General features: G+C 43.4%; 1 protein-coding gene across 1 annotated transcript in view; it reads right to left on the bottom strand.

Annotated features, from left to right (window-relative positions):
• Positions 1 to 18,072, bottom strand: part of LOC138764505 (protein WWC2-like) — a 257,311-nt gene that overhangs the window by 11,169 nt on the left and 228,070 nt on the right. The window contains exons 14-20 of the mRNA XM_069940553.1: positions 15,973 to 16,059; positions 14,885 to 15,077; positions 11,909 to 12,073; positions 9,041 to 9,138; positions 7,389 to 7,578; positions 6,319 to 6,483; positions 702 to 794 (exon numbers count right to left, since the gene is read on the bottom strand). Coding sequence (XP_069796654.1) covers positions 702 to 794; positions 6,319 to 6,483; positions 7,389 to 7,578; positions 9,041 to 9,138; positions 11,909 to 12,073; positions 14,885 to 15,077; positions 15,973 to 16,059 — 991 coding nt within the window. The remainder of the gene's footprint in view (positions 1 to 701; positions 795 to 6,318; positions 6,484 to 7,388; positions 7,579 to 9,040; positions 9,139 to 11,908; positions 12,074 to 14,884; positions 15,078 to 15,972; positions 16,060 to 18,072) is intronic.

Here is an 18,072-nt window from a genome sequence, read left to right on the forward strand (position 1 = left end):
CCTTTTGGCCCGCAAGCCCATGCCACCCAATTACACCCAAATGACCTACAGCCCCCAGCACATTTTGAATGGTGGGAGGAATCTGGACCACCTGGAAGAAACCTGTGCAGAAGGGGGAAGAACGTACAAACCCTTTACAGACAGCACAGGTTCGAATCCCAGTCATGATCGCAGGTGCTCTAACAGCGTTACACTATCTGCCGTACTAACTGTGCTGGCCTGGGGATAATATTGACTGTCCTTCAGTCTTTGTTAGCCTATTGCATTCTTCCTTGTTTCCCATAGTAGTCCTGGGGATTTATCCACTCTTGTATGTTTCAAGGCATCTAATACCACATTCTAATACTGTCATTTTCTAGATTATCCCTCCCCACCACCAGTGCCACCCATTTTTTTAAAATATGGGTGTCAATGGCAAAGCTAACTTTTACCTCCTATTCCTTTCTGCACCTGAGAAGGTGGCAAGAAGCTACCTTCTGGTGAAGGTGCACCTGCATAGTGAGACTGACTGACCAAACTTCCATCGCAATCCACTAATCCCAGTACAGACTTCACACCTTTTGCCAAAGGAGATCTATTAACTCTGTTCCAGAGATTGATTCCAGCCCAGATCCTGTGACAGAATGTGTGAGCACAAGTCCCAAAGAGGTTTATCAACATTTTTCTCTCTGTACGCTTTCAGAAGCTTGGACCAGACATACCCTTTTAATTCTCAGGCTTCGTCGCTCCACAGCATTGCGCACAAAAGGTGACCTTTTAGCTAATGTTGAGCTGTCACTGTCACTTCGGTTCAACTATTGACAAAGGAAAAAAAATATAGGGTTAAGGCCTGGATGTGACAGAATATAGATATGCTTTTGGGAGATAAATTGGGGAAGAGTTTTTTGTGTAGGTCACATACAAACATTTTAAAACAGATCTTATTTAAACTACTGGAGCTCTGCTAATGCTAGACATGTTAAGGCCAATAGTCTTTGCAAAAGCTTTGGAGAGTGCCCAAAAAACTTCACGAATGGATTGCTTTTTACAAAAAGGCAACAGATGAAAGAGCTTGTTGGAGCCGCACTCTGTCTGGAATGAAACTTGCTATTCTAGGAGGGTTATGTGGTTTTGCAAGCAGAGAGAGTAAAACAAGCTTTCGCTGTGGAAAACCCCATTTGGAAGACGGGTTGTGAGTGCTTAGGTCAGCCTGATCAAAGCCCTTATGATTCATGCAAGAGGAGAGGACTGGCTGCCTAATGTTTCACTTGGAATAAGAGAAACAAAAAGGCATTCTGTGGTGACCTGAAAGAAAGAGGTTATCATCTGGAAAACCCTGATGGGGCAAGTTTCTTTGGCAAAACACTGACGTGGATGATTAAAAGGAATCAGTTGTGGGTGTCCTGTGAACAACAAATCTCTCTCTGAAAACTGACAAGAACTTTCCTGAGAAGTAATCATTTACCTTTCAAGCACCAAAGCCTGGTGAAGTTCATAAATGTTAAATTCTGTGCACAGTACAAGAATTGCCTGCAACCAGTGAACTTGGAAGAATGAGAAGTGAGAATGGACTGTGAACCAAAGAACCTTTCTTAAATTTACATACATATGACATACACGTGCACTTAGAATTAGAAGGGGGTTAAGTTAGGTTAGTTAAGTCAATAGTGATAAGTTAAAATGTTTTTCTGTTAAAGATAATTAAAAGCAACTTTTGTTTAAATAACCATTTGTCTTGGTGAATATCTATTGCTGCTGGGTCTTGGGGTCCTCTGGGCTCCTAACAACAGTTACAATGATCATTATCCAAGTACAAGCAGGCATTGCATTAGCCTCTTCCAAATCAGCATAGCAAGGATCTTTCTGCCTGACAATGGATGAGAAGGTGTAAATTTAAAAAAAATCTGATCACTTGCATGTAAACCATAATACAGTAGTGGGCGCCCCTGTCGCTGGTGATGTGCGCCAGCACGCCAAAACGGGCGATCCATGACTGACCAGGATCCTAGCACACGTTTCCGCTGAAGCTTCTCTGATTGGGATGGCCTTGGGCCATCTCTTGGCTCAGTCCACTATCGTAAAGAGGTATCGCGCCTCCCTGGACACCGGCAAGGGGCCGACGACATCAATGTGGATGTGCTGGAACATCCGTGCTGATGAGTCGAAGGATTGGATTGGGGCCTGCGTGTGTCTGTGGATTTTGGAGGCCTGGCACCTGGTGCAGTTCCTCGCCAACTCCGCCACCTCCTTGTCGAGCCCGTGCCACACGAATCGCTCCCCGACCATCCGCACAGTCGTCTTCACCGAGGGATTAACAAGGTCGTGGATTAGGCTAAAATCTCTCACTAAAGACACTGCGGCAGTACTACTGAGCGCAGTGGGCCTGTGGAGATGTCGCAGAGCAGCATGCCCGGGCTGTTGGGCAACTGGACGTCCTTGAGGTCAAGGCCCGAGATGGCAGTCCGGAGGGCTTATGTATCTGCATCATGCTGTTGGGCCTGGGCTAGCTGTGTATAGCCAAGGCTGGGGGCTAGTGTGTTGATGGATGGGCACGAGAGTGCATCCGCTACCATGTTGTCCTTGCCTGCCCTGTGCTGGATGTCGGTAGTGAATTCCGACATGTAAGAGAGGTGGCGCTGTTGTCTGGCTGACCACAGGTCCTTGGCCATAGCGAATGCTTGGGTGAGGGGCTTGTGGTCTGTGAAGACCATGAAGGATCTGCCCTCCTGGAAATAGCGGAAGTGGCGGATGGCCAAGTACAGTGCCAGGAGCTCCCAATCGAACGCACTGTACTTGAGTTCCAGCAGGCGCAGCTGTTTACTGAAAAAGGCTAGCGGGCGCCATTGTCCATCAAGTCATTGTTCCAGAACTCCCATGACTGACGTAGAGGAGGGATCCACCTAGAGTGCTATGTGTGCCTCTGGGCGTGGGTGCACCAGCAATGTCACACTGGCGAAGGCTTTTTTCATTGCTGTAAAAGCCTTGTCCACCTTTTCTGACCAGGATTATGTCTTTCCCTTCGCGGCGATGAGTGCGATCAGTGGGCACATGGTACGGGTGGCACTGGGGATGATCCGATGGTAAAAGTTCACCATCCCCACAAACTCTTGCAGGCCTTTGAGGGTGGAAGGTTTGGGGAATCATTGGACCTTCTCCAGTGCCGGAGCGGCCCCAGCCGCCGAGATGGTGTGCCCCTGGAACAGCAGTGGCTGCTTGCTGAACTGGCATTTGATTGCATTGACCGTGTGGCTATACTCCGCCAGCCAGGCAAACAAGGCACGGAGATGAGCCTTGTGTTCTTCGCGGTTGCGACTGGCAATAAGAATATCATCTAAGTTCATGAACAAAAAGTCCAAGTCCCTACCCACTGCGTCCATGAGGCGCTGGAACATATGGGCCGCATTCTTTACACGAAAGGCATCTGGAGGAACTCGAAAATGCCGAACGGGGTGATGATCATAGTCTTTCCCACATTGTCAGGGTGCACTGATATCTGGTGATATCCCCGCACTTGGTCAACCTTGGAAAAGAGCTGCGTGCCGTGGAGGTTGGCTGAGAAATCTTGTATGTGGGGAACTGGGTACCTGTCAGGGGATGTGGCATCGTTCAGCCATCAGTAGTCTCTGCAGGTTCTCCAGCCCCCAGACGACTTGGGGACCATGTGGAGCGGTGATGCCCAGGCACTGACTGAACGTTGGACGATCCCCAACTCTTGGAACCTTGAAAACTCCTCCTTCGCCTGCTGTAGCTTTTTGGGGAGCAGCCATCTGGGCTTAGCGTACAATGGGGGGCCTTGCATGGCGATGTGTCAGGGGAAAGCAGCATTGAAGCGTGGCTCTAAGATGGTGGGAATTTCGTGGAGTTTATCGGCATACTCATCCCTGGCGGCAGCCACAGCAGCGATCTCGGGTCTGACAGCGTCCGCGGTGTCTAAAAGCATGGAGTGGAAAGTGTGGGTGTTGACCAGCCTCTTGCTCTTCATGTCGACCAGCAAGCCGTGAGCCCTCAGGGAGTTGGCCTTCAAGAGTGCAGTGCCCACCAAGGCCAACATGAATCTCCAGTGAAATTTTTCTTTGCCGATCTGGATCTGCGCCCTGCGGGTGCCATAGGTCTTGATGGTGGAACCAATGGCCGCCCGCAGGGTTGGACCGAGAGATCGGGTGCGAGTCTCTAGCGCTGTAGGGGCTAGGATGCTCACCTTGGCCCCTGTATCCACCAGGAAATGCCGACTGGTGGATTTGTCGGTGACATAAAGAAGCTGTTCACGTGGCCAACCATCGCAGTCATCAATGGCGGCTGGCCTGGTTGTTTCCCTGGAAGCTGCAGGGTTGGCGGCACTTACAGGCTTGCGCTCCTGAAGTGCCAGTTGATGAAGAAGACAAAGATGATGTGGTCAAATACTAATCATGGCTTTTATTAGCAGAAACTCATGGGACAATAATGAAAGACAATAGGTGCATACACAGTTATACCCAAAGGGAATGTCCTTCACAGTTGAGATAATGCAGAGCCAATGTTAGTACAGCAAGGCTCGCCAGAGGGGAGACAGGCAGCTTGGCAGACATTCACCACAGTTCCCCAGCGCTGGTGATAAAAGCTCCAGGTCGAAAAGCTCTCTTCAGGCTTGTGCTTGGGGATGGCTTGCGGTCGACTGGTTCCTGGTCTTGAAACCTGGTTGAGGGCTGCCTTATGCTCCCTCTTCATGTGCCAGAGGGCATCCGCTCGGGCTGCGACCTTAAGGGAGTCCGCAAAATCCTCGTCTGCTAGGAGCAGGTGGATAGCCTCTGGCATTTGTTCGAGGAAAATCTGACAGAAGAGGAAACAAGGCTTATGATCCTCTACCAGGGCCAGCATTTCGTCCATTAACACTGATGGGCTGCGGTCCCCAAGCCCATCCAGGTGCAAGAACCTGGAAGCCTGTTGCTGGTGGGGTGAGGCCAAAAATCCTCAGGAGCAATTTCTTGAGGGCGGTATATTTACCCTCAGCCGGAGGATGATGGATGAGGTCTTGATCCAGCACGCTCATGATGTGGTCGAACATCATGGCGTCCACTGAGATGTTTCTAAGGTGGAATTGCGCTTCCACCTGCCCAAACCATGTCCACGGGCGATGGGTCCAGAAGGGGGGAAGCTTGATTGCCATCGCGTTAACCTCAGCCAAATCCACGTCTTTGAGTCCAGAAAGGCGTCTGGGCTCATTGGGGTCACCACTGTGGTGCACTGAGCAGCTGAAGAAAGCACAGCCACCACGTTGAGGACCGTTCACGTCTGTTTATTTGAATTTAGCGTGCGCCCCTTTAAGGGCAGTGCTGGCTCAGTCACCACGTGGGTGGTGATGTCATAACCGCTGTCCGAGGTGCATGCTGAGAGGGAGGTTTGAGTCAGGAAGAACCCCTGATGGCGCCATCTTCCCTTGGCTGCTCCACCATGTGGCGTTACACGCAGGGCCAGTTTGCTGTGAGAGAGTGCGCCGCCACATTATATCACATTTTTTAATGCATTATTACATGATAATAAAAGGGACCTTTGAAATTTTACATTCCCTGCTTGAAAGATATTGAAAGCAGGTTCAATTGTAATCTTTGAAATGGAATTGGACAATCATCTGAAGATAAGAAAACCTACAGCGCAGGCAGAATGGACTCCCATGCTGTATTAGCGTGGAACAACATTGAAGGAGAATGCTATTTTTATCGATTTAATGTCACACATATATGGATTCTTATTCAGAATTCATAATGAAAAGCATTGGACTACTGATCTTGCTTACCCTCTCTTACTCGCACGCACGCACGCACGCACGCACGCACGCACGCACGCACGCACGCACGCACGCACGCACGCACGCACGCACGCACGCACGCACGCACGCACGCACGCACGCACGCGGACATGCACACATATATTCATGCACACAAGCACAGACACACACATACATATACAACTTACACATGCATATGAACACTCTTACACATGTGTGCTTACATGCAGACACAAGCAAGAAACACACACATCACATACAAACTTGTACAAAACATTAAAGAAGATCACTTATATATCGTCTAAACCAGCCATTCTCAACCTTTTTTTGCTATACTCTGCTCAAAGATTATGGGCCTCTTCCCAGTAAAGCAGACGTTTAGTTGGTTTCTTCTATATTTCTCTCCTATGGACTACATAAAAAAAAAACCAAAAAATTAGATTTCAGTTCCTAGCTCCATTTAAATGTGCTGTGGCCACCAGGGGGTCTGTATGGCCCCTGTTGAGAATGGTTGGTCTAAAGTATGCAGACTAAATAGTCAGTGTTTTCAACAATATATTGATTTATAAGTTTCTTACCCTACAAATATATTGGTTTCTTTCTCCTGGAGAAAAGGTCTGGGACCTTACAATCACGCTGCTCCTCACAAAATGCTGTTGCCTGTTGTTCAGGTTGGTCCTGTCCTTGGGCCTAACAGCCATCCACTCTACCATAGCTTTCTCTGTGTTCATTTCCTTGTCCACCTGTACACAATGGGTGCAAACATTTCGTTAGACATTGGTCAGTGGAAACTACAACCACTTAGGAACATAGGAAGAAGGAACAGGAGTAGGCCAAAAAATGGCCCATCGAGTCTGCTCCGCCATTCAATACGATCATGGCTGACCTAATTTATGACCTAACTCCACCTACCTGCCTTCGCCCTATATCCCCTAATTCCTCTATCATGGCACTTGAAGGGCAGTATAAAAATATTCATTTGTAATTAACTGAGAGTAGGCCCTACATCGTACGATAAAATCATGAAGCTTTGAAGCCAATATTAAGAAGGTCCTCTGGAAACATCAGCTACAGTATTGTATCTCTTCCTACCTCTAGTAGATGTTAGCTGCCAACTATATCTGCACAGTCCTTTCACTTAGAAGGTTAGGAAGCTGGAAATTAAATATCACACTGAATTTCAAACGAACAATTCCACTTGGACAAATGTCAGCGGAGAACTTGTTAAAGAGAAACAGCTAAAAACTTATTAAAACACAGTGATGCAGGTATTACAGTTCATGTGTAAGGTGCAAAGATGCTGGACTGACCAATGGCCTTGGGTTAATTGACTTAGAAGCATGCACACCAAATTAAGGGCAAAAACAATATGTAAAAATCGGTTTCCATTCTTCAAGATTTTAATTCCAAAAAAGTGCTAAATCTGACGCATTCTGAGCTTCTCCTCAGATCAAGCAGTACACATACATCCAACGCTCTGGATGTAATCTTGAAACATCTGCAAAGACTAATGTTTATAATTTCTTTCCTTGAATTTTCTCAGCAAATGATATTCTCGTGTAATTCCAGGACAAATGAGAGACATTTTTGGGGGAGTGAGGAATGGATACATGGCAATGACATCATGCTCACTGCCAAGAGTACTTGCCATGTGACTGAGAATGGGGAGTTCTGTCTCTGACCCTGTCACATCAACATTTTCTTCTTCCGTCACGCTCTGAGGTGTTTCTTGAAGCACCGTCTGTTCTGCGGTATCCTCTCCTGCCTCCTCCTCCTCCATGCCAAAGCGATCTACTTCTTCCTGTGCCTCAGCAGTGTCTTCCATCAGCATTTTTAGCCTACATTTAACATCAATTAATAAACTTTACAGAATGCTATGGGATCCCATCAATATAAGTAAATAATAACAGGGCCTAGTTCTTTGATATAACTTCTTCACAGCAATTATTAAGTGATAAAAACTTTTACAGTGCCAGTTCCATCGGGTGCTCTGGTTTCCCACCACATTCCAAAGACTCAAGCAACGGGCAACAAAAATCACAGAAAATAGATAGGTAAAAAACCCGCAAGTTTAAAATTGGCGCCCTGAGCGGTTAGATTGCTAATCCCGCAACACGTAATCTCAAGTAAATGGGTTAGAAGGTTAATTGGTCACACGGGTGTACTTGAGGAGTATGGGTTTGTGGGCCGGAAGAGCCTGTTATTGTGCTGTATCTCTTAATTTAAAAAAAATTAAATGCCTTACATTGGAAGCAACACTATAGAATAACAGATTTATTGATAATATGTAAGTTCTTCAACTGGTTATGATGTGGTCTGAAGCCCAGGTGCAGCCCACCTTTCTCTCCAACCTGCTGGAGGCCACCCACTCCATTTCTGTTTTTTTCATGACCTGCCGCAAGTGCTGAGACTTCTCGAACAAATGACCTTGTGGCAATGGAGCATTTCCACATGCACAGTAGGTGAAAACACAGTTAAAAGGGGAAAATGCCAGTAACGTCACAGAGGGTTCATTTCCTCCTTTCTTCCAGAGCAGTGGCTCTCAATCTTTTTCACCTACTGAGCACCTTATATAGTCCTTTACTCACTGCAGATCATTCATCCTGTCAGTGGAAAGTGGGTGAGCTGGCAAGCACGAGTCCTTCCCAGGCCACTGACGAGATATTTGTTTGATGTGAAATTTTGGAGGAGCAGGCTCGACAGGCCAGATAACTTCCTCTTACTCCTTGTGGTTTTATTGCATTGTCAAATTTACAATTTTTTTTGACATATTGTACAGTAATATTTGTCTTTTCTGCATCACTGAGGATCACCAACGTAAACCCACAGACCACCAAATACTGCTCGAGAGATATCCTAGTTTATACCCATCACCTGTCTTGGGTAGTGGCTTAGAAATTATAAGAGCACAGTATAAAGTGGACTGGAGTTCATCCTGGGTTTATCTTTTCTGAGGATTACAAAGTGGTTCTCCAGAAAAATTCAATTTCAGATTATGGTCCTGTCAAAAAGTTAGCCCAGGTCAAAGAACTATAGTAAAACCTCCAGTATCTGACAACTATGTGGATTGGCTGACACTAGTTGCTTGAGATTGTGTGTTGCGTGATTGGTGAAATAACCACTAGGGGGCACCCAGTTAAAATTTCTGTATTTTTCACCTATTTACTTTCCTCTATTTTTTTGCAGGTTGCTTGAATTCCAGATAATGGGGATTTCACTGTATAACGATTGCGTCTGTTTCCGACAAGTTCCACTGTGGAGCTCTGAAAGGGAAACTATATAACATAAAGATTGCAGTACCAGTCCTCTCGTCCAGCCTCGCTGTCTTCTGTAGCTAGTTCCTGCTCCACTGCCTGCAGCTCAACAGATGTCCTCTCCAGCAGTGCAGACACAGCATCCTGTTGGATTCAAAGAGAAGAAAGGCAGTGAGCCTGAAAGAATTCAAGGCATTTAAGGAATTCACCTCTTTTCTTTCAAGTGCAGCATGTGCTTGAGAGGCAAATCAATTGCAGCTCACTAAAGATATCCCTGAACTAAGCAGTCTCTGCTGAATACAGAAATTACCGTACCGTAAAATATAAGCCATTTGTATTTTTATCTACAAAATCTAACAAGACAAACTCATCAGACCGTGAGAGTCTCAAAAACATTTTGCAGTGCTTTGGTAGAATGTAAGAATTGAACATCTCCTTGAATTAAATCTCACAGTGATTAAAATTTACATCCAGTATTCATGAAGTTAAAAATGATAAAATCAGAAGGTCAAATGAGCTTTCCAACATACATGCTCTTTATTTTACCAAATGTCATCTAGCCATTGGTCAATACTGAAACAATCGCCTGCAGGAGGTGAACTAGGATGTAATGGTAAAGAGAGAAACCAACAGGCATAAGGGTTGGGAACAGTTTTGAATTCAGAAAAGGAGGGCAATACCGAGAGTGGTGGGTGTCTGAATTGGGCTGCTAGGGGTGGGGGCAGTTAATTGTGGAAGCAGATACGAACAATCTTCTAGATACATACATGAATAGTCTGAAATAGAGGGATATGTATTGTGTCCAAGCAGCAGAGTGTGAGTTTCAATTGGGAGAGAGAGAGAGGGAGGGAGGAAGGAATGAAGGAAATCTGAATTAGTAAATAAATAATACTTGGGAAATTAATGAGGCTAAAATCTGATAATTCACTAAGCAATCTACACTTAAGAGTATGAAAGAAAACTACCCCGTAAATAGTGACGATCGTCCAAAATTCTTTCGTTCTTGGGGCCGTTCCTCCCGATTGGAGGTTGGCAAATTTGACCTCACCATTAAAAGAAAATCTAAGAAAACGTTCAAGGACAGATGGGGAATTGTCAGGATTCAAACTTAAAGATGCAAACACCTGGAAAGCCTTAACAAGATGAGACAAAGTCAGCATAGATTTTGAAAGCGAAATGATACTTAACAAATCTGTAAATGGATGAATATATAAAAGAGAAATGTGATGGGATGGATTTGAACTTTGGAAAGGTCCCAGAGAATGAGTTGTAAAACCCCAAATATCCAGTAACTATGGGGATTGATACTTGCCAGATAAGTGAATTTTCCGGTTGCTTGAGATTGTGTGCTATGTGATTGACGAACTAATGGTGAGATGCATCAATTTTAAACTTCCGTATTTTTTCATCCATTTATTTTCTGCAATTTTTTTGCCGGTTGCTTGAAGCTGCTGGTTGCGTGAATTGCAGACAACAGGGGTTTTTACTGTACATGGGATTGTGGATAATTTATGGGCCTGGCTTGATAATTAGTTGACCAACAGGAAATGGAAAATATGACTAAATGGGTATTTCTCCAGGTGACCACAGAAATTGCTTGGGCCCAGCTATTCACAATGTACTATATATATGAATATTTAGGAGGAGGGAACAAAATGTAACATGCCTAAGTTTGCAGATGGTACAGAGTTGAGATGGGGGAAAGGGTAGAGTGGAGTGTGAGCTGTGAGGAGGATGCATAGAGGCTTCAATGCACTTTCATGTGGATAAATATAGCTTATCCACTTTGCTTCTAAGGACAGATTACTAACTGAACTGTAATGAGTTGGACAAAGGAAAATTGCACTGAGATACAGATATTCTTGTACACCAGCCAGTGAAAGCAAGTGATCAGGTTCGGCAAGCATTTAGGATGGCAAGTGATACTTTGACCTTTATCAGTAAAGGATCAGTACAGGACCGGGAATGGCATTGCATTGTTGTTCAGTGCCTTGGTCAGACTCATCTAGGATTCTGTCTACAGTTTTGGTGTCATTATCTGGGGAAGGATGCTGTTGCCATGGAGAAATGCAATTTTTTTTACTAAAAAAATTGTAGAGGTGACGCATGATATGCTATTGGCTTGTTAGACCTGCATTCACTGAAATGTAAAAGAATGAGAGGCGAATCTCATAGAAACCTATAATCCAAAAGGAGCATGTTTCTGACAGGATAACAGTCTCAAAATATTGGATTTGCTATTTAGGTTTGGAGATGATAAGGAATTTCTTCACACACAATGATGATCAACCTGAGACATTCTCCAACACATAGGTAGTAGAGACAGTCATTAAACAAATTCACAAAGGAGATGGATCTGTTTCATCTGGTTGTACTGGTACAATTGGATGACAAATAAACTATTCCTTAATTTCAAAGGGATCAAGGAATTTTCGGGTTGAAGAAGCAAAGGGGACATTGAAGTCGATGAATGAAAATGGACCTGAAGGACTGAGTTCTCTATTCATGCACCTATTTCCTATGTTCCTGTAACAGCAGAAGCGGAAACAAGGTGCACGTTTGGGCTGACCTTGAGTATCTCCGTTGGGATCTGCCACTTCCACAGCAGTACTGTCAGAAAAGCACATTTTATTAATTGCTTTTGCAGGCTGGAAATGGGGATAATTTGTACACGAACTATGATCTCCCTTATAAAAATGGAAATTTTGAAGGTGGGAATGCTCAATGTTTTCCCTTTGCTTTAGGTGCGGCATTCCACAACAGTGGCAAGCCATAAATGTTTGAGATGTGAGAGCTGACCCTCAACTCCTCATTCCCTGTGAAATCTAATTGAGTAAATAGAAACAATCACTCCTCAACATTCAGCTCACTGTAACGCTTCTACTCAACCCACTTCATCCTGAATAATCAGTACCTTGTCTAGGATGCTGCAAGGCTGTGGCATGAGAAAGGCTTCCTTTCTGTGTGCTTTGTTCTTTGGAGTCTGAATATTCATGTTCTTATAATGCAGCATGTTGTACCAGCTGGTGGAGGTCTCTCCCCTGCTAGAGAGGTCTGCCAGACTGATTTGGGTCCCAGCCTTTTCAAAAGAGACAGATTGTTAAGTAAAAATAGGTCAGACCACAATTTATAACAGCTTTGGTAGAGTGATTGCTTCTTCCCATGTAGAACATTAACTTTATAAGGGAAATTCAGATTTTTTTTTAATGTTGCCTTATCACATCTTCACAGAAAAGCACAAAAGATTCATGTAAAAGTGATTGTTGTTGGGACAGTAGATGCCATCTTTAGATGAGCAAGATTTTGTAAATTATATTTGAAAACTGAAAATGCTGCAAATACTCATCAGGTTAAACCCTTGGATAGAGAAACAATAAATGGTCATTGGCTTGATCCATTTACGCTCCGCTGATACTGCCTGACTTGTTGAGGAGTTGACGATTTTCTGTTTTTATTTCACACTTTCAGCATCTGCAGAATTTTGGTTTACTATCAATTGGAATAATAAACTAACCTTACATTGGTCTGATGGGTTGACATCTTGCTCTGGTTAGGGATATGATAAAGTAATTTATTTTTCTAACAGTGATTCATTTGGAATCATGCATGAGTGGAAATTTATCCACTGGTATTTATCCACAGCCCACTGCTCTACTCATTATACCCTCATGACTGTGTGGCCAGGCACAATTCCAATGCTATCTACAAATTTGCTGATGACACCTCAGCTGTTGGCAGAACAGCAATGAGGAAGCGTATAGGAGGGTTAATAGATCAGCTCGCTGAATGGTGTAAAGAGAACAACCTTATGTTCAACGTTAGCAAAACCAAGGAAATGATTGTGGACTTCAAAAGAAAGTCAGGGAAACATGACCCAGTCTTCATTGAGGGCTCAGTAGTAGAGAGGGTCAGGAACTTCAAATTCTGATGCGTCAAATTTCTGAGGGTATGTCCTGGAGCCTCTATGTTGAACAAAGAAGGCTCGCCAGTGTCTATACTTTGTGAGGTGTCTGAGGAGATTCAGTATGTCTCTGAAAACTATCAAAAACTTCTACAGGTGTACTGTCGAGAGCATTCTGGCTGGTTGCATCATTGCCTGGTATGGAGTTACTAAATCTCAAGACAAGAATAAACTCCAGAGGGTTGTTAAGTCCACAGGCATCAGACTTCACTCCATCGAGGACATCTACATGAGTCTTAAAAAAGCAGCCTCTATCCTCAAAGGCCCCTACCACCCAGGCCACATCCTGTTCGCTCTGCCACCACCAAGAAAAAGGTACAGAAGCGTAAAGATGGGCACTCAACGGCATAAAGACAACTTCTTCCCCACTGCCATCAGATTCCTGAATAATCAATGAACCAAAGACACTGCCTTACTTTTTCATGCACAACTATTTTAATTTTTTTTATATTTATAGTAATGTTGTAAGATAGTTATAATATGAATGTTTGCTCTATTTTGCTGCCGCCAAACACGCCAAACATGACTTGCTCGTGACAATAAATTCTGATTCTGAGGAAGTGCAATTAAATGAGAGACAAGGTAATTTCAGCTTGTAATGTCCTCAAAACTTCATTCCATAGAATGAATTGCATTGTTTCCTTCAGGTGAACATGGCGAATCAAAGTAAAGGTGTGCTTCTAACAGCTCCAGGTAAATAATGAAGAGGTTTCCTCCTGTAAGCGTGGCAGTTTTTCTTTGCCTATAAATGATGGTCTAGACCAGCCAATGCTCAACCTTATTTTTTTGGCTCTGGCCTTCAGATTCTGCTCAAAGTTTATGGGGCCCCTTCCCTGTGAAGCAGTTTTGTTTGTTTCTTCTGTACTTCTCTCTGACTGATTACATTAAAAAAATACAATGTCAATCTGTGGACCCCCCCCTCCTTTAAATGTGCTGTGACCCCTGGTGGGGTGGGGTGGGGGTGCGCATATGGCCTCCATTGAAAATGGTTGCTCTATAGTGTTGATGTGAACAGCCTTCAGAAAGGGGCATCCAATTCTGGTTACACCGCAGGGTTCTCCCAGAAATTGTGAGCTCCAACTTACGTAACTGAGAATTGTTGGACTGCATGTGAAACACGTAGCATGCAGGTCTATGATTTCACATCATGTTTTATGTGAAATTGCTGATATTTCACAAACAATCTTTGCCCATATTTGTCATGAAGAGTGTGCAAGGTGCATTTTCATCTCCTTGAATTGCATGATTTAAATCTAACCAAGAAGAATGAAAGTTTGGACAACAAATTATACCAATTTAGTATAACCTAACAATGTACTTTGAAATGCTACAATAAAAATTGCAACAGCAAAATCCACAGCTGTATGAGAATTACAATAAAGCTTCCATTGGTGGGATCATATCTGTTGTGAACAAATTAGAATAAGTCATCAGCTATTTCAAGATAGAAATAGCCACCAGGCAAAACTGACACTGAGTCAATAAGAATATTTTAAGTTGTCGGATGAAAGGTAATGGAACTGATAATTTAATTCTGCTTTTCTCTTTTATGCAGGATTTCTATGGGTCTCTGAAATGTGGAGAGTGGGAGAAAGAATTTGCCAGAAAAATGCCCATTTTTGTAGTGCAGAACTGCACAGAATTGTGGAAAGCGTCACTGCAGACTCATTGACTGCAAGTTTCCCTCATCTGCTTTTCAACACCAGCTCTCTGCTACATTTGTGAACACAGGCAACAAATTGCTGCTTTTCTGCTCACTGATCAAATTATTGTTTAAGTTTTGAATCAAATTATCTTTGACCTCACATTAACTACCTTATATTTATCAGGCTTCTGTGTCAATCATCTTGGAGTCCACCTGGAGATCATTGCTTGTGTCATTATCTCATGACTGTGTAATAACCTTAATTGATCTTCTTCATTCCTTACCAGACAATCTTCCACCTGGGTCTTCCCCACAGTGCACACGTCCACTCGCAGAGTCTTCTGATGTAAAACTGTCTGGGTAACGGCTACCCTGAATACCTCTTTGAAGATGAGAGTCTCTGTGATACTGTGAACCTTTGTGCGGAACAGGCTGCTGGAGTCACACGAACTTGGAAGCAAAGCAGCTCTGATGTACCTGCAAGATTTGACGACCGGTCACGATGTAAGATCAACAAAGACCAAGTAAGACCAGCAAAAATCTCATAATTAGCAGCTGTGGATTTCCAATTTAAAGGATTAAATAAATCTGAAATTAAAAAGCAATAGTGAATGTGTCATGATGGGATTGTTGCACGCCCTTCAGGAGAGGAGCTCTGTCATTCTTAAGTAGTCTGGTCTATGTGCAATTCCAGATGGATCATATTTTCAGATAGGCTGATCATATCGCCAGATTAGTCTACCAGGTGGACACACTTAGGATGTGTTCAAAACCTTCTATGATAAAGTGTAACATCTCTTGGGAATCTCTGGCCGTGACTGCTCAAAGTGGAGAAGGGGTATTCGGAATGGTGCCAAGTCTGTGCAAACTAAGCATGCAGAAATCCAGAGTGAATGGTGGAAGGAAGGCACCATCTCACAAACTATCCACTGCCCTGTAAAGCACCTTCTGCACGAGAGGAGACCTCAATGAACTAGAAGGGAAGCAAGTTATTCTGAATCTCAAGGACCACCGAAGAGAAAGAATTTGAGAAGGTACTGATGGGTCTTCTTTCACAGACACAGTAGCCATGTGGTAAAGTAAGGCGTTTCAGACATTCAGTGCAACAACAATGTATGGATGGATCAGGCGGATGGTGGTTAGATATGCAGTTTATTGGACTGATTATAATGAAAGGAAACTGTACCAGTATTATGATCAACAAAAGTGCCATGTTCAGACATGACCTTTCTTGGGGCTTCATACACAAAGGTATCCCATTACTGCATCTGCAGACTTTTTTTTGCTTCATGATCTCTCTTTCTCTTCAGATTTTTTTTACATATGATAGCTCTGTCACATAAATAATCTGATGTGCCATCACAATACTTACACTTTAGATTCAGGAGGTACCAAAAGGGCAGTCGGATTTCTCAGCTGTATGAGAATTACAATAAAGCTTCCATTGGTGGGATCATATCTGTTGTGGACAAATTAGAATAAGTCATCAGCTATTTCAAGATAGAAATAGCCACCAGGCAAAACTGACACTGAGTCAATAAGAATATTTTAAGTTGTCGGATGAAAGGTAATGGAACTGATAATTTAATTCTGCTTTTCTCTTTCCACAGATGCTGGCTAACTTGCTAAGTGTTTAGAGTACTCAGTTAAACCGTGTCAGATAAGGCAGTCATGCCAATGCCCGCAGTGATCTTAAAGAGGCAACCATCAACTAAGGTTCCCATTTATCATGGGTACCCATCAATTTCTACTAAGAGCGAATATGTTTAGACATTGAATAAACACAGTAAAACCTTGCAGTTTTAGAAGCTCAGTGAATATTTATTTATCTATCCTTTTATATTTATTCTCTCTTTTTTACCTGAGCGCATCATGGTAATGTAGTTGATGTGTGTTTTGTAGAACAACATTTTGGTGCATCTGCACAATGAACGGATGCATATGACAATAAACATGTATCATATATATCACATCAATGGAAAAATTAGAATTGAGTACGATTCCAAAGACTCAAGCCCCACGGTCAAATATAGCAGCAAGCAGTTTCTCATGTCTTGATGCAGGGCCCAGGCCTGAAACATTGGTTATGTATCTTTATCTTTGCTAGGTAAATAACATTGCATGACTGCTGAGTTTCTCCAGCAATTTTGTATAAACTGCCATCATAGCGTCTGCAGATTCTCTCGCTTAACTCAGTTAATATCGAGTGTGAGTCCAATTTAAAGAGGCAAATGTATAGAGGTTGAGCAGTATTCAGTGCAGGACTAAATTGTGCAAGTGCTTTTATGGATCAATGCCCAAAAAGTAGATTTCATCCACTTTTGGTGCATCAAGTGGGTGCCATGTTTAGCACAGAGGTTCAGTTGGAGGATATGCTAAATTGTTGAAATGTTCCTTTTCCGAATCATTTATGTGGATTTCTTCCTGTTTCATTGTAGAGAAATGCAAGTTACGTGATTCCCAATTGTAGCTATTTTGTAGAGATTGGCTAACTTTAAAGAAAGTTTAAATTTAGACATGCAGCACAGTAACAGGCCATTTAAGCCCATGAGCCCATGCAATTTACATGTTGAATGGTGGGAGGAAACTGGAGCTCCCGGGGAAAACTCACGCTGACACAGAGAGAAACTCCTTACAGACAACGTGGGATTCGAAGCCTGGTCTCGATCGCTGGCTCTGTAACATGCTGCACTAGCTGCTATGCTAACCGTGCCACCCAATTGTTCAAAATTACTCCTTGATATAATGGGATGTGGATCCCAGCATAAATATACACTGTACAGGCAGCCACAGGAACTACAGTAAAATCCCTGTTATCCAGAATTCAAACCACTAGCAGCCTCAAGACACCAGCAAAAAATAACGCGGAAAATAAATAGGTTAAAAAATACGCAAGTTTAAAATTGGTGTCCCTCAATAGTCAGTTCGCCAATCACGCAACATGCAATCTCAAGCAACTGGAAAATTCACTTATCTGGCATCTAGCAATCCCCATAGGTGTCATAAACCAGGGGGTTTACTATATATAACACGCTGCCATGGAGATAAGGGAAAATATGCGAGGAGGACTGGTATCTTCATTGTACCTGGTCGCACAAAAACTGGGGGGGGTTTACTATAAATAACAAGCTGCCATGGAGATAAGGGAAAATATGCGAGGAGGAATGATATCTTATACCTGGTCGCACATCCCTACTCCCCCATCAACATATCAGTTGACGTGCTCTGATTGGCCCCAAGCAAAATATCGGCAAATATCAAATCGATGCTCTATGCAGTGTCAAGCCACTGCAAGCTGTTAAAATCACAGAAATGATCAACTGCAGAAGCAGATCCTTGTTTAAAAAAGAACCAAACAACAGAGTGCTAGTGAGGCCACAATGAATCATATATATTTACAGAGCTACAGCAGGCTTGAAAGGAATTTGCTGGAAAGCAATTGGGACAGATGCTGAATAAATACCAGTCTTTC

This window comes from Narcine bancroftii, chromosome 1, assembly GCF_036971445.1.
Source record: "Narcine bancroftii isolate sNarBan1 chromosome 1, sNarBan1.hap1, whole genome shotgun sequence".
Lineage (NCBI taxonomy): Eukaryota > Metazoa > Chordata > Chondrichthyes > Torpediniformes > Narcinidae > Narcine > Narcine bancroftii.